The sequence below is a fragment of the Carcharodon carcharias genome, chromosome 25 (genome assembly GCF_017639515.1).
Source record: "Carcharodon carcharias isolate sCarCar2 chromosome 25, sCarCar2.pri, whole genome shotgun sequence".
Lineage (NCBI taxonomy): Eukaryota > Metazoa > Chordata > Chondrichthyes > Lamniformes > Lamnidae > Carcharodon > Carcharodon carcharias.
This window is the reverse complement of record NC_054491.1, coordinates 14,951,866-14,979,121: the sequence shown is the minus strand read 5'-3', so window position 1 is coordinate 14,979,121 and position 27,256 is coordinate 14,951,866. Positions and strand designations below refer to the sequence as shown.

Sequence of the window (27,256 nt, the reverse complement as noted above, 5' to 3'; positions counted from 1 at the left end):
ACTTGCTGCTCACTTGAAGAACTCTGGGAAGAATCTTCAGAAGAGGAATGATCGTTAACTCCAGGATGGACTATCACAGCCGTATCATCCACTCCTGGATTGAAGACTGAAAGGGCATTGAAGATCTGAGATTTTAATTAACTTAGATGACAAAGGAAAAAACTTCCTGTAAGACTGTCAGGAAAAGAAGTGATGATTTCCCAATGATATTTCAGGAGGATCGGCTACTTTGTACTGCTCAACTATGGGCAATGGATAGAATTGTTGAGAATATGGAGACAAGAGAACCTCATCTTCGGTAATGAGAGAAATTTCCTGTAGACAATCAACTCTGGGACAAGATTGTGTACAGGATTCTGAAGCTTCAGGAGTGCTAAAGATTCTGCTGCAGCTTCTGTGCTGACCTCCAGCTCCGAACAGAAGAAGTCTTTAAGCTGGGACTAAAATATGGATGTCAACTGACTTTCATCCTTGGAAGGTGCCAGCCCTTGAGCAGTGTGATCTTCTATAAACTCTAATCTGGACTCAGGCAAAACACTGTCTGTGGAAGACTCTTTATGAAGAACAGGAGATAAAGTAAGCAATGCATCAGTAGATTCACTGGAACTAAGATCTGAATGCTGCTCAGCCACTAAAAGCACAGCTGATTTTTCTAAACAGACAACAGACATCATAAGGTGCATCCAACAATGGGAAAGACGAATAATTCTCTAAGACATCAACCTCCAAGACATCACGCAGTACTGTAAAGGATTCTTCCTTATCACTCACTGGGAAGAGCCAATTCAGGTCCAGTAGGTCTTCATGGGGATGGTCACCATTTGCTGCAGTGTCTTCTGTATCCTCCACCTCTGACCATTCTTCATAAAGAACTGAGAGATTCAAAACTTCTATGTCTGGCCTTGGTCTAGAGGATGGTGTTTCTGTGAAAGGAAGGAACTTACTGCTGAGTGAATAAATTTCCTCAGCTTCTGAATGCTGAATTTCCATTTCTGAATAAGAAGCTTTAACATTATTGAATGAAAGACACTGAGTCGTTAAATGTTGAGCATTACCTGATTTTTCTAGGATTCCTAGAAGGATGCCAACATCACCAGTCAACAAGGGCATACATTGATTATGAAGAGCATAGAGAGAATCAACAATCTGTAACTATGAGGAGCAATAATCCTGCCTTTAATCGGAAGATCTGTGCCACCTGAACCTTGTAATTTGATGTCTAATGGATGAAGGGTCATTGCCGGAAGCCAGTCAAGATTATCTGCTGATATGTTAACAACCGCTCCAGTATCAACTTTAAAAGAAGTATTAAAGCCTTGAACTTGGACTACAACTGACCAATGATCTGGATGAAGACTATCTACTTCCCCTAGGAACTATGTAGGGTCATCGTTTTCTGGGCTTTCTGTTTCTTGGAAGAAATGTGCTTCATAAATACTTTTTGGTCTGCGACTTTGATCAAAATTGCTAGATTTTCAGCAATATCCAGTTTTGAAATGTCCAGCTTTACCACACTGCGAGCATTCCATGCCCCCTGCTGGGCAGTCTTGGCATTTTCACGCCATGATGCAAGCATCTCAAAATGGCTGCTGATGTAGAGTTTCCCACCTTTTCAGTTTGTTTGGTGGGCTCTCATATGGGCAGGGTCACTGCCCGTGGACCTACCTAATCTACAGAGTCATGGGAAGTCTCAGTGCCTCATGAATTATAGACCGATTTGCCGTTTTTACTGACAAAAAATGGCAATTTCATGGTCACTATAACTGAAACTAGCTTTTAATTTAAATTTTTTTAAAAATTGAATTTAATTCAGATTCCATGTTGGGATTTGAACCCATGTTCCCAGAAAATTAGCCTAGACATCCCAGATTGCTAGTCCAGTGACATTACCATTACACTACATGTCATCTGATGACAGACTGATGATGCTTTCTCTAATGATCCCTTTCTGTGATCCATCCTCCTCCCTGGAGAGGCTTCATATTGAATGTACAGATTCTGAGGGGACTTGACAGGGTGGATGTTGAGAAGATATTTCCACTAGTGGGGGAATCTCAAACTAGGGGACATAGTTACAGAATAAGAGGACACTCATTTAAAACTGAGATGCGAAGGAATTTCTTCTCTCATAGAGTAGTGAATGCCTGGAATTGTCTACCCCAGAGAGTTGTGGAGGATAGATCACTAAAAGTATTTAAAGCGGAGGTGGATAGATTTTTGAAATCTTGGGGAATTGAAGGCTGCGAGGAGCTGGCATGAAAGAGGAGTTGAGGCCTGGGGCAGATCAGCCATGATCTTATTGAATGGCGGGGCAGGCTTGAGGGGCCGAATGGCCTATTCCTGCTCCTATTTCTTATGTTCATCCATCATGCTTAACCTGGCTCACATTGGACACTCAAATCTGCAACTGTTGCTATTCATTGGCACTTTTACCAACTTTTCTAAACACACATCGAACTCCAGCCAGTGATTTTTGTACTAAGACAGAGAAAATCAACTCATAATTAAAAATGCCATTGTGTCTTTATAATCATCTGGCTTCAAATGTAAAGAAGGATATTTTTGATTGTTTTTCAGAAATATAGGGAGGTATTTAATCCAGGCGAAGGGGGTCTCGCACGCCAGCTGGAGAGCCGGTGAGAGTTCCGTGTCGCCTCCTTTGGGGGACGCCCGCTAAATTAAGTGGCAATTAAGTGGCCAGTGGGGAGCCTTCCCTGGGGTCAAGGACTCAATCCTGCACCCTGTGAACCACTGGCCCTTCAGAGGCCGGCAGCCATTGTAGGCAGTGCCAGTAATGCACCCACCAGAGACCCGGGATCAGTGAGGGACCTCAGGGCACAGGCAAGTGAGGGTGGGATGGGAGGTCACAGAAGGGGTCAGAAACAGGGACAGGGGAGGATGGGTCTCACAGGCCCTCCTCCTTCCCAATGCTGGGTCCCTTGATTAGGCACTGAGGGACGAGGGACCCACCCTGGGGAACCTGCAAGCAATCCCAATAGGGCTTCCCGTGTGGCGATGGCTCCGCCTACCACTGGCTGAACTCTAGCCGGGGCTGATGGGATGTGGCCCTTAAGTGGGCGTTGATTGTCTACTTAAGGGCCTCAATAGGCGATGGGACAGCCAGGCCACCCACAAGCCTTCCAGACTTCATTGGGGCAGGGGGCGGGAAGGAGGAGGGGTTTCTACCCAGCACCCTTCCACCCAATTAAATGCACCCCTGTCTCTAAAGTCGCCTCGGATGGAGGGCATCAAATTCACCCATATTCACTTAGTGTCAGCACGATACTTTTTATAGGTTACAAAATGTGAACGTGTTTTGTTGTAATCCTGTGGTGATACCCAATCTAAAGTTTAATATCACTGGCAGCTGCAGAATTGCTTTTGTTTTCCTGGCTTCTGTGACCAAACACATAAAATGTCCAGGGATCATTTCTTCTGTGTTTTATTCATTACAGAATTGCAAATACATAATGAGTTCACAATTTCATTACAAATAACATACAATGGAAATCCCAGCCATTAACCTGTTAGTTTTTAAGAGACCTTTTAGTGCAGAAATGTCAGCACAGTCCTCAGACATATAATCAGTTAAGTTGTGCTGACAGGAATGCAACTCCTAGTTTCAATAATGCACTGTGCAATTAAATACTGAAACACAAGCTGCCTCTCATGGTGCCTCAAGTGTGCAGTTCCTTCATGTAACTGCACCATGCGGGTGAGGTTGAACGAGGGCGGATAAAGTGAGATGAGCAAATGAATTTTTGCTGCTCTGATTGATTGAAGATTCTTGCCGGCTGGTTAAAGAGCTGCATAGACAGAATCCTGGCACCCGGTCTGTTACAACAACATCTTGCTTCCTTAGGATGCTACTTGTGAGCAGGAAGACATGTCAACGCATTTCCTAGGAAGGAAAGGAAAGAAAAAATAATTTTTGAGCAGGAGTTGGAGGGGGGGGGGGTGTGGGGAGGTGAGAAAGTGAGGGCAGGACAAGAGACAAGGAAAAGCCCAGGGTTAAAGGAGTGTAGATACATTCCAGAAGATCATGTCTTTACGAGGGCTTGTGTAGGTAGCATCCCTGCCTCTGAGCTAGAAGCTCTGGGTTCAAGTCCCACTCCAGGACTTGATAGCTAAGAAAGGTGTGTGTTTGTGATGTGGCCAAACAAATTGATTATCAACCAACAAATCCTTCCAATACACTTACAGCAAGTGGAAGAGTCTCCTGGTCAGCCAGAACTGTGTGGTAGCTACAGTACAACAGCTTCCCCATGTTAAAAGATACAATGGGCTGTACTCATTGGCAAGTGTCCTCCTTGTTTTGTGGGGCTACCAGAAGAAGAGATCATGGCTGAACTGGTTATTGCTGTTTATGGGTCCTTTATGTAAGCTTTTTGCTGTCTTTCTCTATTCCCTAAAATTACAACAGTGATTACATTTCAAAAGTATTCAGTTGGCTGTGAAGTGTTTTGAGATGTTACGAAATGTTGAGTATAAATACAAGTCATTTCTTTTTCTAAACATATAATCATATGATGAGATTGCTAGACTATTCCTGAGGGAACTCGTCCAAGGACATTAAATAAAGACAGAAAATTTCACAATATTCAGGGTGTTGCATCTGATTCTCAGCACCACAGGCAATCTTGATTTTTTTGTTAATGCCAATTCCCAGCCTTCCTCTCTTGACAGGAGAAAACAGCCACAGGGCTCATATCCGCTCCCCCCTCCACTATCAATGGATTCTGGCTGCATTAGGTTCTGTCTGCAGGGTGCACTGCAACAGTTCACCAAGTATACTGCCACAGCACCTCCCAGTCATGCAACTTCTACCACCATGTTCCATCACTTCCCAAGTTCCCCTACAAATCACACATTATTCCTGGGCATACATTCCCATTCCTTCATCAAAGTAAAATTACCAACCAAACAACCCTAGGGAAGGGGTGGCATAGACCACTGCACCTGACCGCTGCCTGCCCAGGTAAAATCTCTCCTCTAATTTTCTCTTCCTCCTGCTGGAGCAAGCCGTACCCATTCATTTGAGGTCTGCCTATTCATTTGGCTCCAACTATTACTTGAAACTGCATCTGCCCTATTCAATGGAGCTGTGAAACTGCCTTCAATCAACACTCTTAACCATGCAGTTAGCAGCAGATGATTTCACAGCAAAGCAGGCAGGGCCAACCCATCAATAAAAGGTCATGGAGTAGATGCTGCATGTACGCTATTTAGAATGAAGTTATGAGCATGTTTTATTTATACGTTGTGGCAGCAGTCAATTCTAAACGTTAGTAATTAAGCACGACCATTCCTTATCCAACATCCACCTGTGGATCTCCGGTGGGGATTAACTTCTGAGGGGGAGCTGGTGGAAAAAAAATCAACCAGAGCTCCCAATTCTGACCACAACTGGAACAGGGCTTAAGCGATGGTCAGGATTGAACTAAGCTCAAGGGTTTTGAATCAGTTCAATTTTAGCCCATTGATGAGTTACTGCTTTCAGAAGAAAAGTAAGTGGAGAAAGTCATATGGAAACTGGAATGAAGAAGTTAAGTATTGCAGATGGGGAATAACTTGTTTATCTCATTGCCTTCCATTACTCTAATCTGGCATGACATCAGCCAGTGGCGCTCGGGACTTTTATGATATAATTTAATCTCCTAGGCAACAGTTTCAGGAAACCATTTCTTTAGGTCAAACCTATGCTGCATTGTTGGTGGCTGTCACCTTCAGCTTTCTGTCTCCTAAGCTCTGAAATGCCCTCCCTAAATCTTTCCAACTCTCCTTTGAGATGTTCCTTAAAACCTAACTCTTTGTGCAAACTTCAGGCCACCTGCCCTGGAATCATCTTCTGTGATTTGGTGTCAATTTTCTTTAGTCGTTCATGGGATGTGGGCTTCGCTGGCTGAGCCAGCATTTATTGCCCATCCCTAATTGCCCTTGAGGAGGTGGTGGTGAGCTGCCTTCTTGAACCGCTGCAGTCCGTGTGATGTACGTACACCCACAATGCTGATGGGAAGGGAGTTCTAGGATTTTGACCCAGTGACAGTGAAGGAATGGCAATATATTTCCAAGACAGGATGATGAGTGGCTTGGAGGGGAACTTCCAGGTGGTGGTGTTCCCATCTATCTGCTGCCTTTGTCCTTCCAGATGGTAGCAGTCTTGGATTTGGTACGTGCTGTCTAAGGAGCCTTAATGAGTTTCTGCAGTGCATCTTGTAGATGGTACACACTGCTGCCACGGTGGTGGAGGGAGTGAATGTGGAAGCGGGCTGCTTTGTCCTCGATGGTGTCAAGCTTTTTGAGTGATGTTGGAGCTGCACTCATCCAAGCAAGTGGCGAGTATTCCATCACACTCCTGACTTGTGCCTTGTAGATGGTGGACAGGCTTTGGAGAGTCAGGAGGTGAGTTACTCGCCGCAGGATTCCTAGCCTCTAACCTGCTTTTGTAGCCACAGTATTTATATGGCTGGTCCAATTCAGTTTCTGGTCAATAGTAACCCCCAGGATTTTGCAAATAACATTCCTGTCAAGTATCTTGGAACATTTTATTATGTAAGAGATGTTATGTCAATAAATGTTGTCATTAAGTAAAAACAGAAAATGCTGCAAATACTCAGACAGTATCTGTGGGGAGAGAAGCAGGAAATTGTTCTGACAGAAGGTCATCAATCTGAAACATTGGGCAGAATTTTCCCTGAATTGTATTAAGTGCGGTAGCGGGCGGGTAAAATGGAGTCCTACCCGCCAATGAAAATGGCGGATTTTCACGCTGTATCTTCCTGAGCCCACCTCATTATTTATTCACTCCTGCGAAACACGTCGTTGCTATGGTGAGTGGGTTCTCATTCGCCCGCCTGCCTTCATCCTGTTGTTGTATCACGCCGGCCGCCATCTTTAAAAGGCAGCTGCCAGCAAAATGCTCATCACCACCAACTCACCACCGCTGACTGGGAGACATGGTCAGCAAAGGGAAAAGGACTGCAGCCCCCCTGCTTCAACGACGGGTCCCTCGAGCGACTGCTGGATGCTGTGGAGACCCGCTGGGATGTGCTCTACCCCTGCTCTGGCTGCAGGGTGGGTAACAATGTCACCAACCCGGCTTGGGAGGCGGTGGCAGGGGTGGTCAGTGCGAACACCCTGCAGAGGAGGACAGGCACCCAGTGCCCCAAGAGAATGAATGATCTTCTCCGTTCCGCCAGTGTAAGTCACTCTTTTCATCACTCCCAACTCACACACTCACAAACCCATCACACATCTACAGGGCCCTCACTCACTGCCAGTGTAAGAGACATCACCATTCACTCTCTAACACACACCGTCATTGTCCTCATCCTGTCCATGGGACCACTTACCACCCACACAGGCCAGGTATACTTATCATCTGGCCTGACAGGTGTCCTGATACACCCTCCCCATCTCTATCCATGCAGGACAAACTGGCGCACAAGAGGAGGGGAAGGTCACGGACAGGTGGAGGGATGCCAGAGATCAAAGTTCTGACAGAGTTCGAAAACAGAGCCATTCAGCTGGCCGGTGATGACCGGGACCGGTCCTGTGCTGACGGTGAGGTCAGTGCTGCTCTACCAAGTGAGGATCCAGCAGTGCAACATCCATCAGACAACCATGCTGTGAGTGATGTGTCCTGTTTCACAGGCCACTGCCCTGCGCTAATTATCTCCCCTTGCTTTCGCAGGCACATCGGCCAAACAGCCAACAGAGTCCATGTCCCAGAGCCTCCAATCAAGCTCTGTAGAAACCTCTAAAAATGAATCTGAAGTCACCCTCATCACAGCGCTCACCCACACCCTCCACCAGCGCAGAGACACACACCTCGGTGGGACCTAGCTTTAGAGTAGCCTCAGGATCACAATCTGGTGAGCACATCGCATATTCTGATCCACAGCAGGTGGAGGCAGGGACTTCCCAGGTCCCCGGCACTTGGAGGATTGTTGGAGGTCAGAACATTGCTGGGTCCAAGTCAGGTGACGAGCCTCTGGACTCGGTCATTTCACAGTTGCTGGAGATGCCAAGGCAAGCTCGGGAACATCAGGAAGGGATGTCCACTGCACTCCTCAGATTGAAAGGCAGGATTGAGGAGACTGATTGATTATCTTCAGGCTGAGGTGATAGCGCCGGCATTGCAACACACCGAGATCAACACTGGCAGGATGGCGGCCGCCATGGAGACCTTGGTCCAGGATGTCACTCCGGCAGTGCTGCATGTGCTTACTTCCATCGCTGATGCCATAGTTAGCCATCAACAGTGTATACACGTGAGGGGTGCTGGACAGCTCGATCTCACTCCAACTACCCCTTCCGCTCACAGAGTCAGCCAGGGGTCCTCAGGCACCCATAGGGAGGAGGATCAGCAGGTGCCCACTCCGGGTCTATCCACCCAGCTGACTCTGGGAGTGACCGGCCCACCCGAATCCCCTTTTCCTGTGACCTCCGCAGCTCCAGCTTCACAGGCTGAGGAGGGTACCTACCACTGCCACACAGCAGGACCCCGCAAGCGGGCCGGGGCCCTCCAAGTCTTGGCCCTCCAGAGGATGCCCGCTAACGTCATCACAGACAGGGCGTCACAGTCAGTAGGCGGGTTCCACCTCTGCTTTAGATGTCCAGGGAGCACCAAGATGTAGTGCAAGGTTAGGAAAGTTGCACAGTCTGAGCATGGGTGTTGATCACTTGAACATGCTGTTCACTATTGTCAATAAACTCCTAAGAATGTCTCGCTGCCTGTGGCTCCTTGTTCTGAGGACCAGTGTTCTTGTCACTTGATGTGAAACTTTATGCACAAGATAAAATGCAGGTGTCTCAGTCCAGGGCCTCTTCCCTGTGCTCTGTGTGGCCTTCAGACCACAGTGATGGTCCAGCCTCACTCTCCCTGGAAACATTACAGATGCCTGTACCTCGGCAGTGCTGGTCATTGCTGCCAGAATGTAGTGGGCAGGCGCCACAGAGTTCTCTCATACTCTCTGTGTGCTCTCAGCACCTTTAAGGTGGGGCTGGCCCCCATCACACCAGCATCTGTGACCAGTGATACTGTACACCAGCTCCTGAAGGGCTGTGGTACTGAAAGCGAACACAACATCAGATGCGTCTAAAATTTCATGGCTGTGTCTCTGAGATGGCCCTGATCATGGGGCACAAGTGAGCTGCCCTCGGCCAGACAGGAGTCAGACATTCTCAGAGGCTGTGTGAAGATCTATGGAGTGTCCTCACTGCAGGTTGTCATCATCCTCCTGCGATAGAGTGACTATTAGGGTCTCCACTGCATCTCCATGACAGGAGCATTCTCACAGGGGGTTTTGCCGCTGCCATAAGCCAGACTGGAGCCAAACGTTCACAAATGTGATGTGAGGATCTACGAGACATGCGCAGTCCTTGGTGACACTGGTTCTCAGTCATCTGCAGGAATGGCAGGCAGCATCTATAGACCCTGGGTGTCGCTAGGCACCGACCAGCCATGGCTCGCTGTCACTCCTGGGTAGCATATGCGAGAACCCCCGCTGCCCCTTCTTCAGGAGGTTGCTGCTTCTGCCTTTGCACAGCCAGGAGCCTCAGTCGCTCCCTACTCCATCTTCTACAGTCATACATCAGAGATACAGCTAGGTCACCAGGATCCATGATCCTAACCTGGTCCTCCTGCAGCATGAAAGACAGAGAGAGAGAGACGTGGTTACCATGTCTGTAGTTAGCACCTTTCCTGGCCCTGTGTGACCGCCCCTTAATGCTTCCTGGAGAGTGCTGATACCCCTCGGATGGCCAGAGGTGAGTGCGCTGCATGGCTGCCCAGTCAACCTGTGACACTGGGGGACCCTGGCCCAAAACAGGATGCTGAGATTTCAAGGGGTTGTGAGCACCTCCAGCAGTGACTGCTACATGGCTAGTGTTGGTGAGGAGATTGTACAACGTATGCAGTCCAACTGCTCCGTGGTCCAATAAAGTGGTGGCGGACTCGAAATCTGTGCCAAGGGGGAGGTGGAGGGTGGGGGGTGGGGAGCAGTAAGATTTAGAGCGCTTGATGGCCCTTTGGTGCCTCCCTGTTGCTTGGCTGGGCAGGCAGGCTAGGAGCCTGACCCCAATCATATCACTGTGGCTGTGCCTGATCTGTCTCAGTTGCAGAGGCCTGGTCAGTTTATACAAGTGTCCCTAATGCGTGGCCACGTCCCTCGCTTACCCTGCCCCCCGCCTCGATTGCCTGTGCGCGGGATGCAGCGCCAGGGCATCATCTGACCCCTTCACCATCGACAACTGTCGCCTGCGAGGCTTGCAAGTCCAAGCACTTGCCCTTGGACGCCCCCCTCCATCTCCGCACCCACCTCCCCATCCCCCCCCCACCCCTCCAAACAACAGTTGCCTCCAGGGCTGGGCATCCGTTGCCCCCACCCCCCCCAGGCACCCCTGAGGCCTGTAAACAACGGGCGAGCTGTGGTGAACGCTGCTGCTCACTCACCTCAGTTCCACCAAAGTGAAGGCCGCCTAGTGTGTGTGGCCTGCGCGCTGTTGTGAAACAGGTCGGCGCGCTTTCCCACTGACGTGGGTGGACGATGCGGTGGGGTTCCAGGAGCCTGGCAGGATGGCCTTTCAATTAAATGCTGATGTGTTACAATCAGCTCCCCCGCCGACCGATGGTGGGTAACGTGACCTGCTGTTGGCAACCTGCCTTCGCGCTGTCGGGAAGCAGGTCGTATCTTATTTCCTGCGCACGCCCCACTTATCACACCCGCCGCCAGCGAGCTCGGAAAATTCCGCCCATTAACTCGGTTCATTCTCCAGAGATGCTTCCAGGCATTCAGGATATTTCCAGCATTTTCTGTTTTCACTTCAGCTTTCCAGCATCCACAGTATTTTGCTTTCGTAAGTTTGCTCCGGTTGTTGGAGGTCTTGTGGTGCAGTGGGTAGCGTCCCTGCTTCTGAACCAGAAGTACAGGGGTTTAAGACCCACTTCAGGCCTTGATGACTATGGAAGGTGTGTTCATAATGCGGCCAGACAGATTCATTATCAACCTGCAAATCCTTCCAGCGAGTGGGAGAGACTGGTCAGCCGTGGGATTGGTAAAAAAAGATCATTGGAGCCTCTACCTTCACTATTCATAGCTTCAGACTACAAAGTGAACTGTAAAACACACCACAAGCTATTGTTGACGGATACAATGCTGTCATTCTAAAAGCGCTGCTATGTGGTGGACCGGCCAGCAGGTGTCAGTACCCCCAATGGAATTATAACACCATTAACTCCCCACCCATTTCTATATAATGAAGATGAGCAGCCAAATTATATTAACAGGGTGGAGCAAGGGGGGGGGGGGGGGGGGAAGTGGAAATTACAAGCACGATTAAAACACAGAAAACAAGAAACTTAAAGTAAGGAAGGCTCGGTATTCGAATACTATTACTACTTCAGCAAAGTTTATTTAAAAAAAAACTTTGTTGTCAAACATTTACCAAATTGCCTGAGATGTTCAGATATTTGATGTCACAGAATCCTGTCGGGCTGAACCATATATTCAGTCGCATTGATAAATCTGTCCAGTCTCTCTCCCTTAGTAGCTTATACACACACACACGCGCGCTTTTTTAATCGTGCGATTTTATATAAACCCAACATCTGAATATTCTGCAAAAGTGGCCAACATTCGTGTTCTTTTTACAAGTTCTGTTCGAAACTGACAATAAAAAGTGATACCTTTTTCAAAAGGAGCTAATTTTCCGCTGTCCATAAATGGACGCTCTGGTTTAAAAGACTTTGAAATCACCATAAGTTTGGAATGTGGGGAATGTGTCAATTTCCACGAACCTGCTTCTTGCTTTATTGTCTTTCTTTGTGCCTTTCACCAAATAAGGACGCCGCCTCAATATTGATTGCCCATTTAAGGCGTTGCTTTCCTTTTTTCTCGATGAGCTGACGTCATGGCGATAAGGAGACCTTTTTTAGTCTGAGTTCCAGCCCAAAACCCACACTCTCTGGTTACTAGTGAGCCCAGCGACATAGGTGTCTCCTGTGGAAAAGTAAGTGGTAACATCATGTAGCTAACTCGCTCTTCCAATTTCTCGGTTGTAGTTCCTGTTGAATTTACTTTGGCACAGCTTATGTAGAGTTGGTTTCTTTGATTATGAAATGTTTAATAACAAGTTTCTTCACTCCCCTCCCCCCAGCCGCAAAAAAGAACAATCTAATCTTAATTTAGTCTTTAATTTAGTTGGGGTGATTTGAGTTGTGCACCCGCAATAAGTAACATTTTGAATATCATTGCCAAATTGTTAAGATGTGTCCATTTTTTAAACTGGAGTTCAGGTGGAACTTTTTGAGTGCCCCGTTGAAGTTGTCACTTCATATCTACAGGTGTAAGTCTATCAGGTCAAGGCTTGTGTCTTGGAAAGTTATTTTAATGTAACCTGCAACTTTTAAGGGTCTTAAGAGTTTGCTGCCCTGTTACTGCGCCACTGAGAGTGTTTGTGGTTGAAATGTTGGGTGTGGCTCACTCTGAATCCAGTGGGCTTTAGCAAGAAACAAGTTTTTTTCTCTCTCTCAAGATGCTCTTTGTTCGGCAGGAACTTATCCTCCAAGGTAATCTTATCCTCCAATATTTTAGGAATAGGAAACGAGTTTAAAACCGTACTTTAACTTTGTGCCATCAAGACTTTTATGAGCTAGGAAACGCGACGGCGAAAATCGCTGGTGGACCGGTGAAAGTAACAATTCATGGAGTTTAGAAGTAGAAAAAAATCATTCTAGATGTAGTTGAAAGCGGGATTTTCTTCAACAGAAATGGAACTCATCGACTTAGTTTCCCCCTGCTCAAAATACAGACTGTTCCCTTTTTGATCTGATCACCCTAATCACCGTGAGACATCCTCACTGGTTTAATTGCTTTAAATGACTGATTAGTTCTAATCCTCAGGGAAAGGTGAGCTGTTGTGTCAAAAATACCAGCAGTCGAAAATGTGCAGTGTATAAAACGCGTTTAATCAGGATAAGTATTTAGGCGAGAATTTAAAACCATTACATTCACATCTACCTGAAGTATAAATGGATGACTTTATTCCTATTCCAAATGTTCATAGCATCCATATCCTGAGACCCACTTGCCCTCACTGGTGACCCCATCGACTGATCCCTCCAGGATACAGAATTTTAAGCCCGTTTATGTATTCTCCTCTAGCCTTCTACACTGCCGCCCCTGATAGGCTTTCAACTGATCTCTTGTGCACACCGCCCTCCCTTCACTATTTGGCTGTTCTCTGGAACTCCCTCCCTAAATCTGTCTAGCTTTGTAGTAAGCTGCTGTCACCTCTCCGAGCTCTCCCAACATCCAAGTCTTTTCATGCAATTTATTTTTATCATGTCTTGGGCCATATGTTCTATGAAAGTTGTGCAAATGAAAATTGCTAATGGGGGAGGGAGGGAGAGAGAATTGAAATGGTTCCACTTCTTTTGCTGAAGATTGAGGTTCCTTTTTTAAAATGTGAGTTTGCTAAAGTTTTGAAACCGCAGCACGGTTAATAAATCTAGACTGAGGGAAGTTGTAGGTTTCACAGAGTGAGGCTTTTGTGTTGGCTGTAGAGGTCATAGTTGTGGCTGATGGGTGAAGAGATTTTTGGACCACATCAAATGCTGCTTAAAGCTTCATGCTGCAATTTTTGGTGTGCATACCTTTTTCTATTCAGCTCCATTTCTTCTGTGTCCCTTGCATTTCATCCCTGGGCATGCCGAGAGGTTGAGCTTGCAACCTACTTAAGAGGGAGGTTTGAGATTTTTCCAGGGTTGAGTGGATCCCAAACCATCTCATAGGTGAGAGTGAATAATCACCCAAGTGTATCTGTTGTGCCATCTATAGACTGATTTTAACAGGTACTGTGGAAGGCTAAGAGCATATGGTTAAACTACACACAAGTAGAGAACAAGGAGGGTAAACATTCAAAGCTATACCCTCAAACCTTGACCAAGCTTTTGGTCCCCTGTCCCAATATCTCCTTGCATGGCTTGATATATCAATTGTCTGACACTTCTGTGAAATGCCTTGATGTTTTGCTACATTAATGTGCTCTATAAATGGGAAAAATGTGAAATTATCCACTTGGCAGGAGAATAAGAGGGAAGCATATTATCTAAGTGGTGAGAGATTGCAGAGGGATCTGGGTGTCCTAGTGCATGAATCATCAAAAGGCTAGGATGTAAGTAATTAGGAAAGCTAACAGAATGTTATCGTTTGTATTCAGTCTGTTTTGCAATAAAAGTAGGGAGGTCATGCTTCAGTTGTACAGGGTACTAGAGGGATGACATTAGGAGTACGGTATACAGTATTGGTCACTTTATTGAAGGAAACTTAGTGTTGCAAGCAATTTAGAGAAGGCTTACCAGACTGATACCTGGAGTGGGTGGGTTGTCTTATGAGAGGTTGGATAGATTAGGTTTGTATCTGCTGGAGTTCAGAAGAGCAAGAGGTGATTTGAGTGAAACAAAGACCCTGAGGGGTCTTGACAGGGTGGCTGCAGAGAGAATGTTCCCCCTAAAACTAGATAACACCTTTTTTAAAAAATAATGAGTCATTTATTTTTTTAAAGAGATGAATTTTTTTCACTTGAGGGTTGAGTCTTTGGAACTCTCTTCCTGAAAAGGTGGTGGAAGCAGAGTCTTTGAATATTTTAAGGCAGAGGCGGATATATTCTTGGTAAGTAAGGAGGTAAGGGATAGGTTATCAAGGGATAGGTGGGGTGCACATTTCAGATTACTATCCAATCAGCCATGATCTTAAATGGTGGAGCAGGCTCGAGGGGCTGGATGGCCTACTCTGCTGCTTTTACATATATAAATACAAGTTGGTAATGAGAGTAAACTTAATGCTTTCACAAAAACCCCAAATAGTTTGAGTGCCAGTGTTTTACATGAATTGCTGCAATAAAAGTTCAAAAAAAGCTTGATAGCATAATGTTCAACTGTTCAGAGTTGGTGCTTTGAATAGATTTACTGGTTGATTAAGCTTCTTAAGAGCTGAAATGGAATAAATGGATTCCTGGGCACTGGCTAAATGGTACTCTTAACAGTTGCTTGTTATCGAAATTGCTTTGTACTATGGCTAACTTTTGGCAGTACTGACTGTCAAATAGGAAACCTTGAAACAAATCAAGGCCATCATAACAAGGCTTTAAATGAGAGATCAGGAAAAGGTGAAGGTCATAATATTTACAATGCTGTTCAACAACATTTTGGATAAGGAATGAGACTCTGCCAATGCAGTAGCAGTAAAACTACTCTCACGCACACTTTACCAATGTCGACCAGTTCACAGTACCTGACAATCAGTTAAGTCTGGCATGTTGCAACATGCCAATCCGTAGGGTAGGGTGGGGAAATCAATGTTGGATTGCCATCCAATGACTGCTACTGGAAATGGGAGTGTGCATGGAGGAGAAAATGGATAGAAAAAAACTCCTTCAGACAAGGTGCAGCCCAGTGCACTATATTTGCTTACCCTCATCCTTGCAATTGCCTGTCAAATGCTGGTAAATTCCAGAAGAACATATAATGTGGTAGCCTATCACTCAGCACATTCTCAACTAACTGTCTGTCACTACAAATAGCCTTTTGCTCAATAAGCTGTTTCCTGTTTAAAGTATTGCAGTAAATGTATACCCAGAGCAAGTTCAAATAGTCCATTGCCAGTGGGTAATCACCCAAAATAAATCTCTGGCATTTAGTGTAATTTTTGCCTCCATATCTTATCTTATGAGTTTTTTAAACCATATCTAATGGGACTGAGTCCATACCTTTTCTTTAAAAAAACTCATTGTGTTCTGTTGTGATTCATTACTAATTTGGGCTTGCATGTATGGTATGTGGTACCCTTCCTGGAAACCTCAAAAGCAAAATACTGCAGATGCTAGAAATCTGAAGTAAAAACAAACTCTGCAGCGCTCTCCCGCTTGCCAAGGTTTTCCAGCATTTTCTGTTTTTCAAATGCAGGAAATCTTGAATGTTCACACTGCTTGTCAGTGGGCTCTGTGGACCCCCATTGGAGAATCCCAATGGAACCTCCAGGTCTTTGTTTGGCTGTTTGGGCAGAATTCTGTTAATGGGGGGGTGAAAGTGAAGAGCTGGTTGTTCATAATAGGATATAATGTGCTTCTAAAAGTGGTATCTTGTATTAACAGCACCATTCATGCCCATGAGGGGCAACTTTATGGCAAAGTACGCCAACCACTAGCCTGCCTTGCTATTCTTCCATGCTTCTAACAGAAGCACCAAGTTCTGTCTGATTGACAGAAGCTAGAGTTTGGTGTCACTACTTGTCCTTGGTCAACCCTGAGGCCATAAGACATAGGAGCAGAAGTAAGTCATTTGGCCCAGAGTCTGCTCTGCCACTCAGTGAGATCAGGCTGATCTGATAATCCTCGACTCAACTTTCCTGCTTTTCCCCATTAATCTTGAGTTAACATCTTAACTTGTGCCAGACCCTTACTTTAAACGCCAAAGGAGTCTCTGGCCAATTGTCAGGCCAAGTTTAATTTAGCAAAAGACTGCAGAAGCTGAATAAACAAAAATAAGCTGGTCAGGCAGCATCTGTGGAGGGAGAAAGATGTTTTTCAAGTCAAGAACATCTAGAAACAAATTCTGATGGATAGTCGGTCTCTTAATTTTGTGAATCACTTGAGCCCTTGGCCAATTGCTAATGAGACCAACATTTCAACTTAAAATTGCATTCCAATACAAATATTTTATGAATTTATGGCTGACTTGGCAATGTGAAGATGGTTTGTATCTGGGTTTTTCCATCCCATTGGCTACTCTTTGTCCCTTGAATAGGCAGAAATATCTTGCCAGCTTGTTGCTATTTTTGTGAAGTTTTTGCAGCCTTTAAAAGAAAAGGCTGGAATCTATTTGCCCCTTTTTAGGGTATAAATTACCTCCTTTAAGTATCGTTTTTTTTTGGACTATTCGGTGAAAATTGAGGCCTATTTCTACCTGGAAATGTAGGGCCTTCCACTTGTGACTGCTGCAGCCTGCAGTAAGGAGCTGTCTACAGGAGGCCTCTAATAAGTAGATCCTGTCTACTCTTAATTGCAAGTTTCAATGCAAAATAAATAAAACCACCCGAAATGTTCAATTACTTGAACTAAGTGGAGCTCAGTACAGCAACTGAATTATCAGACCACCGGAATGAAATGACTTTGGATAAGTGTTAAGGTTTTGTATACCAATGCTCTAGCCTGTCGTTATTAACAAACTTAATTTCTTTAATTCTCAATCTCTTGTGTAAGGGTCTTGATTGCTTTAACTGGGAGATGCCAAATTCTGTATTGGCTGCTGCAACAGCCAGAGGGGAAATGGGAGTTTAGACTTGCCAAAAGCAGCTGTGAGGGGGATGGTGGGAGGGGAAATGATTGTACTCCAATTGTATCCATAGTACCAGTTGAAGGTACGTAGGATGAAAATGTCTAGTGTATCCATCATATTGCATTTTAAATTCTTCTAATATTTAAAAAAATTGCATAGAGGTAGAAAGTCAGTCATTCTTGCAGTAATTTTCTGACCTTTCCATAATCTGCATCTCAAAAGTAATTAACTAAGCATCTGTCAATCTATCTACCTATTTTTAACACCCAAAATTAATTGGCCTTGTAATACTTCCCTCACGATGGCCTTAATAATCGATGGCATTCTCAAGACAGGTCAAGTTAGCACAGGATCAAAGGCAATTCTACCCACTTCAATTCCTCAATCCTAATAAATGTTTCCCCTTTAGCATCCAATAATTCTGGTTGGGGTATGGTTTGTCTTAACCACACCATCTGGAAGTTATTCCATACATTTTTTTTTAATGGGAAGTTATTCCTGAATATTCACCCTCCAATGACCTATTTACTAGCTTGAGCTTCTGTGGTACAATTTTTGTATCTAATGTTTGAAGTATGCTCGTACCCTTAACTATCTAGTGCAGGAGATCCTGTGGGTAGCAGCCCTGCCTCTTGAGCTGAAAGCTGTGAGTTTGTGTCCCACCCCAAGACTTGATGGCCAAGGAAAGTGTTCTTAATGTAGCCAAATGGGTTGAATATCAACTTTCTAATCCTTCCAACATGCCAATGGCAGGTGGTAAGAGCAGGAGTAATTCCTGATCAACTGTGAGGTGGAAAGATGGTTGGAGCCTCCATTTATATAGCTCCAGACTACAACATGCATGTTACTACCAACTCAAACTACAACAATCTAGTATATAAATTCAATTCCCAGCTCAAAGCCCCACTCTGACACTGAGCAATCTCATGCCTCTTTTCTCCATTGCTTCCAACTATTGATCCCCTCTCCTGTTTCTTGCTAACCAGAACTGGGTACAATATTTAGTGTGATCTGATAAGACTACAAAGTTTGATCAACTCCTAAGACACGTTTGACTGTTTTGTTGGCTATATTGTTGAATTTACATTGCTATCATGTTCAAGAAATCTCTATGAATAAAGCATTGGAGGATATTAGTGCGCGCAATATAGACAACTTTTCATGCATTTAAAGTATAACCTATTTTGTTCAGAACTTTAGAACATGGGAGAACCTGTCTTGAATCACTGGTGCCAATGAGTATGATAGTCACAACTGCTTTCTCACTTGCAATACTAATCAGAGGAAAATATCCCATATTTAAGTTGGATTGCATGATCTTATTTTCATGCCCATCCAGATCCTGATGTGACTTAGTACCAGACTTGTCTCTGAAATTCAAATCTCAAATTGGAATATTGCATGTCTGTCGTGAGTTGCCTTTCTGCATTAAGGATGTAGATAAGAGAACCAAATGTTAATCATTTGCAAGTTCAAAAATCAGTAGCTAGTTAGTCATTGTACAACATTGTACCACATTGGCATATCATAAACTCTCTGTATTGCTGTATTTATATAGCCAGACCTGGGATAACACACCTGCTCTGTATTGCTGTATTTGTATAGCCAAACCAGGGATAACACACCTGCTGCTCAAAATGTGGCATGGAATCTATTACATTCACCCAGGCAGACATATGGGCCTCAGTTTAACATCTCATTCAAAAGGCAGCATCTCTGAGAGCAGTGCTCCCTCAGCATAGCAATGAAATGAGGGCCTGGAGTGGGATTTGAACCTAGAACCTTGATTCAGAGGCAAGAGTGCTACCAACTGAACCATAGCTGACACTGGAGACTTTGAAACCACACTTAAAATCTGCTTTTAACATAGTAAACTAGGTGCTTAACACAAATATAATACAATAACAGCAAGATCACTACTTGTCAGTGTGGGGCCATTTTAGTAATGAAGAATTTTTTTAACGCAATCTTATGTCGACTAGAAGCTTTAGGAGGGTGGTGGTCAGGGATTGGATAGTTCTTTTGCTCCTTTCTACTCTTGTCAATTCATCAAATCTTGAGCTTCCACAGAGTCTTGGTTGGTAACACATACAGGAAAGCTTTTTCCATTCTACTTAGTTGCCACATTCATGGTTGATCACCCTTCATGTTAGTTAGTCAGTAATCCGTTCCTCTTCCAGTCCTGCTACGTTTAAATCTCACTGCTGCACCTTTCCATCTGGTCTTGGGCTCCTTTTCCTGGCAGTCCCAGCTCCATCACTTTCCCCACTATTTCCTGTCTTGCTCTCTTTGTAACAGGTGATCATACCATTTTGACCTCTTCTCCACTACTTTCTTTGATCCCACAATTTTCACTGACCACCTGATAATTCCTTATTTTGTCGTCTTTTTGTTACTCATGTCCATCTCATTATTATCCAGTCATAGTTTCTCTCCTTGATGTTGCTAAGTTCCAGCACTATATAACCAGGCTGGGGTCTCAACTGTATTGTAGATTCTCACTTAGTTTCAGCTGTATCTTTCTATCGCAACTCTCCATTGCACTTCTTCCAAACCTGTTATTTAATTTCCATCTACTGATACCAGTACTTAAAGCTACTAGCCTTTTTCCAACTTTTCACCTGTAAGCTTTACACCTTCTCTCTGATAAAACACCTTTAAGTGAAGTTATGGGTTCAAATCCTACTTGAGCACATGTAAAGGGTCCCATAGCCCTTTGAAGAACAGTGAGGCTGCTAAGTGCCTTTTTAACCAATAGCACCAAAACCAATTTTTAATCTGGTCTTGTGGCTGTCCTTTGGATCTTATCTGTGTGCAAATTGGCTATTGCATTTGCCTACTAAACAACTAATACACTCGAAAGTAATTAGTTGTAAAAGCGCTTGGGATGTAGACTTTTTCCTGGCATTTATCTCATGAGATAATTTTCCAAAGTATTATGTTAAAGGCAGAATATAAATATGTAATTGGCTCCATCTGCCAGCTGTGGTTCAGTTAGCACACTCACCTCTGAATCACAAGGTTCAAGTCCCACTTCAGGGCTTGAGCACAATCAAGATCCTCACTCCATTGTAGTGCTGTGGGAGCACTGCTCTGACAGAGGTGCTTTAAGAGATGTTAAACTGAGGCCCAATATGTCTGCTTGGGTGTATGTAAAGATTCTAGTCACTTTCTTTCAAAAGAGCAGCAGGTGAGTCATCTGAGCAATATTTACCCTTCAATTGACTGAACAAATTATCTGGTTACTATCACTGCTGTTTGTGGGATTGAGTGTTGAGGACATAACTAGCTGTTGCATTTACTGCATTACAACTGTGGTTGTGAAATGCTTTCAGTATAGCCAATGAAATACTTATTGAGACATTGGAAAGTGCTCACTGGAAAGTGCTGTATAAACTTGGAACCTTTTCTTTCTGGTGATGGTCCCTAACTCTGCCAAATTTGCTTCTGCCACAGGTATTACCTAACTGACAAACATGGCCAATCAAGGACCAGCTTACGGATTTAGTAGGGACATTCGGAACAAGATTGAGAAGAAGTATGAACCTGAACTGGAGGAGCGGCTAGTGGAGTGGATTATTGCTCAGTGTGGGGCAAGTGTGGGTCGACCTGAACCAGGGAGATTAGGTTTCCAAGCTTGGCTTAAGGATGGCACAGTGAGTATCCTATTAAAGGAATGGGGTTACAGGTCATTCAAGGATTAGTCCAAGTTTGAAGCTGATCAAAGCCTCTAGTTTGGTTCCACTTGTCAATGAAAAAATGCTATAATGTGTTTTTTATAATCCCCTCTAGTGAAGTGGAAACTGTAATAACCATTTGGCTAAGCCACTTGAATGGTAGTGTCAATTTGAAACTGAAGGTCTGTCTCCATTGCTCCTTTTTTTTGAGATTTTTAAATTTAATCTTTCATGGGATGTGGGCATCACGTGGGCCAGCATTTGTTTGCTAACCCTAATTGCCCTTGAACTGATTGAGTTGCAAGGCTATTTCAGAGGGCAGTCAAGAGTCAACCATATTGCTGTAAGTCACATGTAGGCTAGACCAGGTAAAGATGGCAGTTTTCTTTCCCTAAAGGGCATTATTGATGGGTTTTTATGACAATTGACAGTTTCATAGTTACCATTACTGAAACTAGATTTCAATTTAATATAATTTAAATTCTACTAGCTGCCATGGTGGTATTTGTACCCATGTCCACAGAGCAGTAGCCTGGGCCTCTGGATTGCTAGTCCAGTGATATTGCCACTACACACACCATCTTGAGTGTAAATGCAGATGCCAATAGTAGGGTAAACATTTCTTTACATACATATTCAAATTAAATGCATGTAATCAGATAATTGGTATATGCAGTGTAATACCTTGAGCAGCTAATAGATGTACAGCTTTCAGAGGCAAGACAGGGGGAGTGGAAACAGCAAGTACTGCTGCAGTTCCTGATATGATCCCAACCCAACTTCAGTTGAACCTGAAACACATCAGATATTATCCAGCCTAGATATCTTTAGGAGGCTAAATGTCTAATTTGCAAACTAGAATACAAATTGAGCAAATGTCACAAACTGTATAATGAAAATGATGTACATAAGCTACAATACTTATGAATTTTTTTGTATCTTTCTGGGCTGAAATCATTCTCCTGAGGGCTGGGAATGTTCAGTTACTGGTGTATTCAACCTTAATATGTTTTTTTGGGCACTTAAGGGGATGCAGGGTTAGGAACCAAAAGGAGTTGAGGGAGAAAATTAGCCATGATCTTCCTGAATGGCAGCAAGCTCATGTGAACCATATGGTCTGCTCCTGCCCCTAGTTATATTCTTGAGATTTGCATGTGTAATTATAATTTGTAGCAGATTTCCATTATTAATAGGAATGCATTGGATTGAATCTCTATGGTTGCCAATAGAATTTCAATATGGGGTCCAGCACTCTTACCTTGCACTTATTCCAGTGAAATGTAAGTTGAAACAGATTGTTGGTGCCTGCTATTGCCATGTACTTGTATTGTGATTTTTGTTACATCACCTGAAGTACTACTTCTTCTGCAGGTACTGAGTCTACTGATTAACAGTCTTTATTCAGAAGACAAGAAACCCATTAAGAAGATTCAAGACAGTGACAAGGCTTTTAAACAAATGGAACAAGTGTCACGATTTCTGATAGCAGCTGAGGCATATGGAGTCAACAAAACTGACATCTTCCAGACTGTGGATCTGTGGGAATGTATGTGTATATTTTAATTCACTTACTTATAGGATGTGGGCTTTGCTGGCTAGGCCAGCATTTATTGCCCATCCCTAATTGCTCTTATAAGTTGTTGGTAAGCTGCCTTGAACTGTAGCAATCCCTGTGGTGTAGGTACATTGAGTGCTGTTAGGGAGGAAGTTTGGGGCTTCCACGTTTAGTGACAGATGTTTACAAACTTTTTTAAGGTTGATACCATATTCTGTCAGAACATTTTGTCTGGGTATCACTAATACTGACTGAAGTGAAATTTGGACGTAACTGTGTATAATACACTCCTAGACCATCATTTTATCTACATCACCCTCCCATTTTAAAAACTCAGCCATTTGTAAATGGGCCTAGCCTGGTGATCAGCTGACAGTCTAGGCCTACATACATGAAGAGTAGACAGTTGGGTTGTGCTGAGCAGCCAGGGTCCTGTTTCCCCCAGTAGGGAGTCAATGATCTCCAAAAGGAGAGAAAGCTGAGCAAAATTATATTTACAAATATAAATGTACACTCCATTAATTAAATGATTATGATGGGGTCAATCTACAGACTACAATATTCTAAAGTGAATATTATACACCATTCACTGTGGTAAAGCTTCACATGTTTTGGTTGTATTTAGTGATCCAAGTATGAATTGCACTAATTTTGGAAGTGTTCAGGTTTCTGGTCAAACTATCTTCTTCTTGAGATGTAAAATCCACATGAACCAGCACAATTTGGCAGTAGCTTGGAAGTTAATTTTAAAGTTTCATTTAAATAATGAAAGAGTTTTTTTATGATTGTGGCTGAGAATGGGTTAATTAGTGCCTAGTCCATCAAATGAGTAAATAACAATTTAAAAAAAAACATACAGAAATATTTGCTAAGTATAATGTTGTACAGTAGTTTAAAAAAGTTTTAAACCTGCCAATTATCCCTAGTGCCCCAAGCTTTATTTCAAAAGCTGCCTCAGCAAAAATGACATTGTTAATTCAGTGCTGGTTTCCAGAGCAATGTTTTTTTTAAAAAAAAAACTACCACAGGATTGCAGAAACTTGATTCACACTTTAAATTCTGTAGCCTTTGGGTGAACCTGCAGGTCAGGCCAGTGTTCTAGTTTAACTGGTGGATTGTAGATCCTGTAGCACTGGACCTGTTCCATGTGGATGTAACTTCTTCAGTGAATACACTTAACATTTTTTTTTTCTCTTGCAGCAAAGGATATGGCTGCTGTTCAGAGAACCCTCATGGCTTTGGGAAGTATTGCAGTAACAAGAAATGATGGACATTACCATGGTGATCTAAACTGGTTCCACAAGTGAGTAGTTGTGTCCATAAAATAGTCAGTGAGTACAAGCATGTTTCCTTGACAGCTGTAAACCCACATAATGACTGGGTTGAGGGAGCAAATGTTTGACTAATGCCTTAAGTGCATTCTCCCACAAGTGTAGAAGTAGGACTTGTGACCAACTATATTCCTCCTGAATTCTGATGAGGCTTTGCTGGCAATAAATTATGCCATTGACCCTGTATGCATTTTGAAGCATTGCACTGTGAAATTTTTCAATCATTTGGATGGTTTGGTAAATTATTCTATTCAAAACCACCATGGGTTCACAAGTTACCCGAAAATAAGCATGTACTATTCTCACCACAAAGTGGTGAGTAGGCTACAGTAGGTATATCTATAGGGTTAAACTAAAGCTTGTAACAGGGTGACCCAACTGTAACAAATATATTCCACAATTTTTAAAAAAAAAAATTCACTTGGATTGCTGACACTTCACATCATTGCATTACTTGTTCTGCCAACATATTCCCAGAATCTCTCATTCATGAGAGGACACTAGTTATCTTCACGATTTTTAAGTCATACCAGATGACTTATTCCTGGTGACTGGCTAATCAAACAGGTCTATTGCAAGATGTTGCTTGCAAACGTGAACTTGTGTTTGACATAAAGGCAAAAGTTTTGCTGATTTTAAAGATGATTTTACATGTATTCTGTCTGCAATTACCTAACTTAAATACATGAGCCCAGCCACAACTTGTAAGGTATAACAGCACATTCCATAAACACATGGCCTTTATACACTAGAGGGATTGTCCTGCAGAGTGTTCAACTTTAATGTTGGATTAATTAAAGGAATAGAACCTTGTTTTCCCCTCCCCCTCATTGTGTGTCACCCAGACATGTAGAGGACTATCCAATCCATCAGTATTTGACAATTTGTAAACCGATGTAGTAATGATTAAATGTGTTCTGGAAAGTTTAAGGCACAAATACTCTGGGATGGGAGGAATCATTGAGTGATCCAACATCACCTTGCAGTGTGAAGCCAATCCATGTAATAGTGACTGGATATAGGTGTTTGGTTCCAGCAACACCATAGGTGTAACAAATTAAAACTAGCTGAATCCAGACTGCAAGGTGGAATTTGTTAATGGAAGTTTTTCTCTGCACCTTGGTTATTCTTTATTCAGCTCTTTGATTAGGTGGCCTTCTCCAATGCCAAAAACTGATTCTAATTAGAACAGCAGGGAATCTTAACTCATGTTAAAATTGAATCCAATTTACTTCCAAGTAATTTTCTAATTGTTCAGAACAATTATGCAAAGTTGGAGAGTTGATGGGATTGTGCCTTGTGGATTCTACATGGGTTGCATGTGTGTATCAACTGGACAATTAACTTGATGTTCTGCTTTCACTTCAGGAAAGCGCAAGAGAACAAGCGTGAGTTCACAGAAGAGCAACTGGCCCAGGGGAAGAACATTATTGGCCTCCAGATGGGAAGCAATCAGGGAGCATCGCAGGCTGGGATGATTGGCTATGGACAAACCAGACAGATCATTAGCTAAAAAACAATACTCATTGAACTCTGTAAAGCATGATTTTACCATTTCAAAAGTCAACACAAGTCTAAACAGCTCATAACACTAAACCTTCAATTGTGATAGACAGTAGTGGTTATTTATTTGGCAGTTTCTAAAAAAAAAACTTAACCAGTTTTATTCCCCTTGGATATGGGCTGTAATTTGGAATGATTGCAAGACAAAATATGCATACCCACCCTGAGCTGCCAAGGACTGCATGTCACATTGCTAACTTGTAATTGTGGAATCGTGTATTAGCATGTTGGCGAGGCTTATTGTTTTGTATGGCTTAACCAGTCTGCTTTACGTTTTACTTTGTCACTGTCAATCTATCTAGTTACTAAAGAAATAGTGTACATTTAAAGAGTCAATTATCATTTGAAAGACATTTTTGGAATAACTGAGGCAGAGCGTAATAACAGGATTGAATGATTTCTGTAAATGGCCAAAGGAATTCAAAGGGAACACATGAAATGAATACATTGCCATTCCAATGACATTCCTATTTTTTTTTAAAAAAAAACTTATTTTGCTGCTCACCTTGTTTCAACAAGTTACTCTCTCAAAATTCACCCTCTCTTGTCATGTATGCAGCACTGATGCTGTGGGGAATGTTTACTTGCTAGCAAACCTTGATTTCCAAAACATTATTATCCAAGTTTAAGGAAAAAATGTTACCTAAAGTAAGCACTTACAACTCTGCTAAGTAACAACTGTTTATGCTAGGAGCCAATAAATGAGTGTAGTTGTAGCATTAATCTGTTTAAGCAGGTTGTCTTGTAAGGAGGACTCATTTATGATCAATTTCTGAAACAAATGTTGTACAAAAAGTGTCCCTGCTGAGAATTACTGTTTTCAAGTATGTTGTACATTAATTATTTGTTAAGCAAAAATTCTGAATTTTTAGCCCTAAATTTTGTACATTTTTTTGCTTTTGTCATTTTGAAACCATAACAAATAAAGTTGAGATGGACAATTGTTAGCATCTTAGTGACTTTCAGTGCCTTGCTGTATACAACGTTTTTAAAAAGATTATTCTTTTGGATTTGGGCATCAGCGGCAAGGCTGTTGATAATTGGTCACCCTACTAGTAAGAGTGTGAAAATTACTAAAAATCACTTGCCACCAATCTGATCTAATGAAGACCTTACTAAGGAAATGAAAATAACTTGCATTGGGAGAGACCTGTTCTCCCAATGAGGTAATGATTGAAATAAATAATGTAGGAAATAAAGTGGCTATTCGGCACAGCAGGATTCCACAAAAAGCAGTTAATGTGATTCTCCGGTTGATTTGAGGGATACATATTGGCCAGCGTATGAGGGAAGATGCCTCTAGTCTTATCTAATGATAACATTTGTAATCTCCCATCTGAAAGGTGGGACTTTGACAAGGCAGTACCTTAGTATTGTGCTGAAGGATCAGCATAGATGTTTATGGTGAGACTTAAACCCATCTCCCGGCATGGGCGGAAAAAGTGGCTGCAGAGCCCAAGGGTAACATGAAGGAAACATCATTAAGAGAATCTTTAATAAACCTCTTCTATTAATTCCAAGCCCAAAGATTTGTCTCAGTTTGGTAATTAGCAGTCAACAGTTAATCAACCTCATCCTCCCTCTGGCTCACAAGTTTTGAATAAGCACAAAACACTCCATAAGACATAGGAGCAGCAATTAGGCTAATCGGCCCATCGAGTCAGCACCACCATTCAATTATGGTCATTCAATCATGGCTGATAAGTTTCTCAACCCCATTCCCCTGCCTTCTCCCCGTAACCTTTGATCCCCTTACCAATCAAGAACCTATCTATCTCGGTCTTAAATACAC

The 27,256-nt window shown here is 43.2% G+C and overlaps 1 protein-coding gene and 1 long non-coding RNA gene across 2 annotated transcripts; one reads left to right on the top strand and one right to left on the bottom strand.

The window, feature by feature from the left end:
• Nucleotides 1-3,426: 3,426 nt before the first annotated feature.
• LOC121269547 lies at nt 3,427-11,938 on the bottom strand. The gene is made up of 2 exons (XR_005941371.1): nt 11,801-11,938; nt 3,427-3,901 (listed from the first exon to the last, which is right to left on the bottom strand). It is a non-coding gene; the product is annotated as an uncharacterized LOC121269547 (long non-coding RNA).
• Nucleotides 11,878-26,407, top strand: tagln (transgelin). Its single transcript, XM_041174222.1, has 5 exons — nt 11,878-12,012; nt 20,795-20,994; nt 22,387-22,561; nt 23,771-23,873; nt 25,270-26,407. The coding sequence occupies exons 2-5, from the start codon at nt 20,815-20,817 to the stop codon at nt 25,412-25,414; spliced, it is 603 nt and encodes a 200-aa protein (XP_041030156.1). The 5' UTR covers nt 11,878-12,012; nt 20,795-20,814; the 3' UTR covers nt 25,415-26,407.
• The last annotated feature ends 849 nt before the right edge of the window (nt 26,408-27,256 follow it).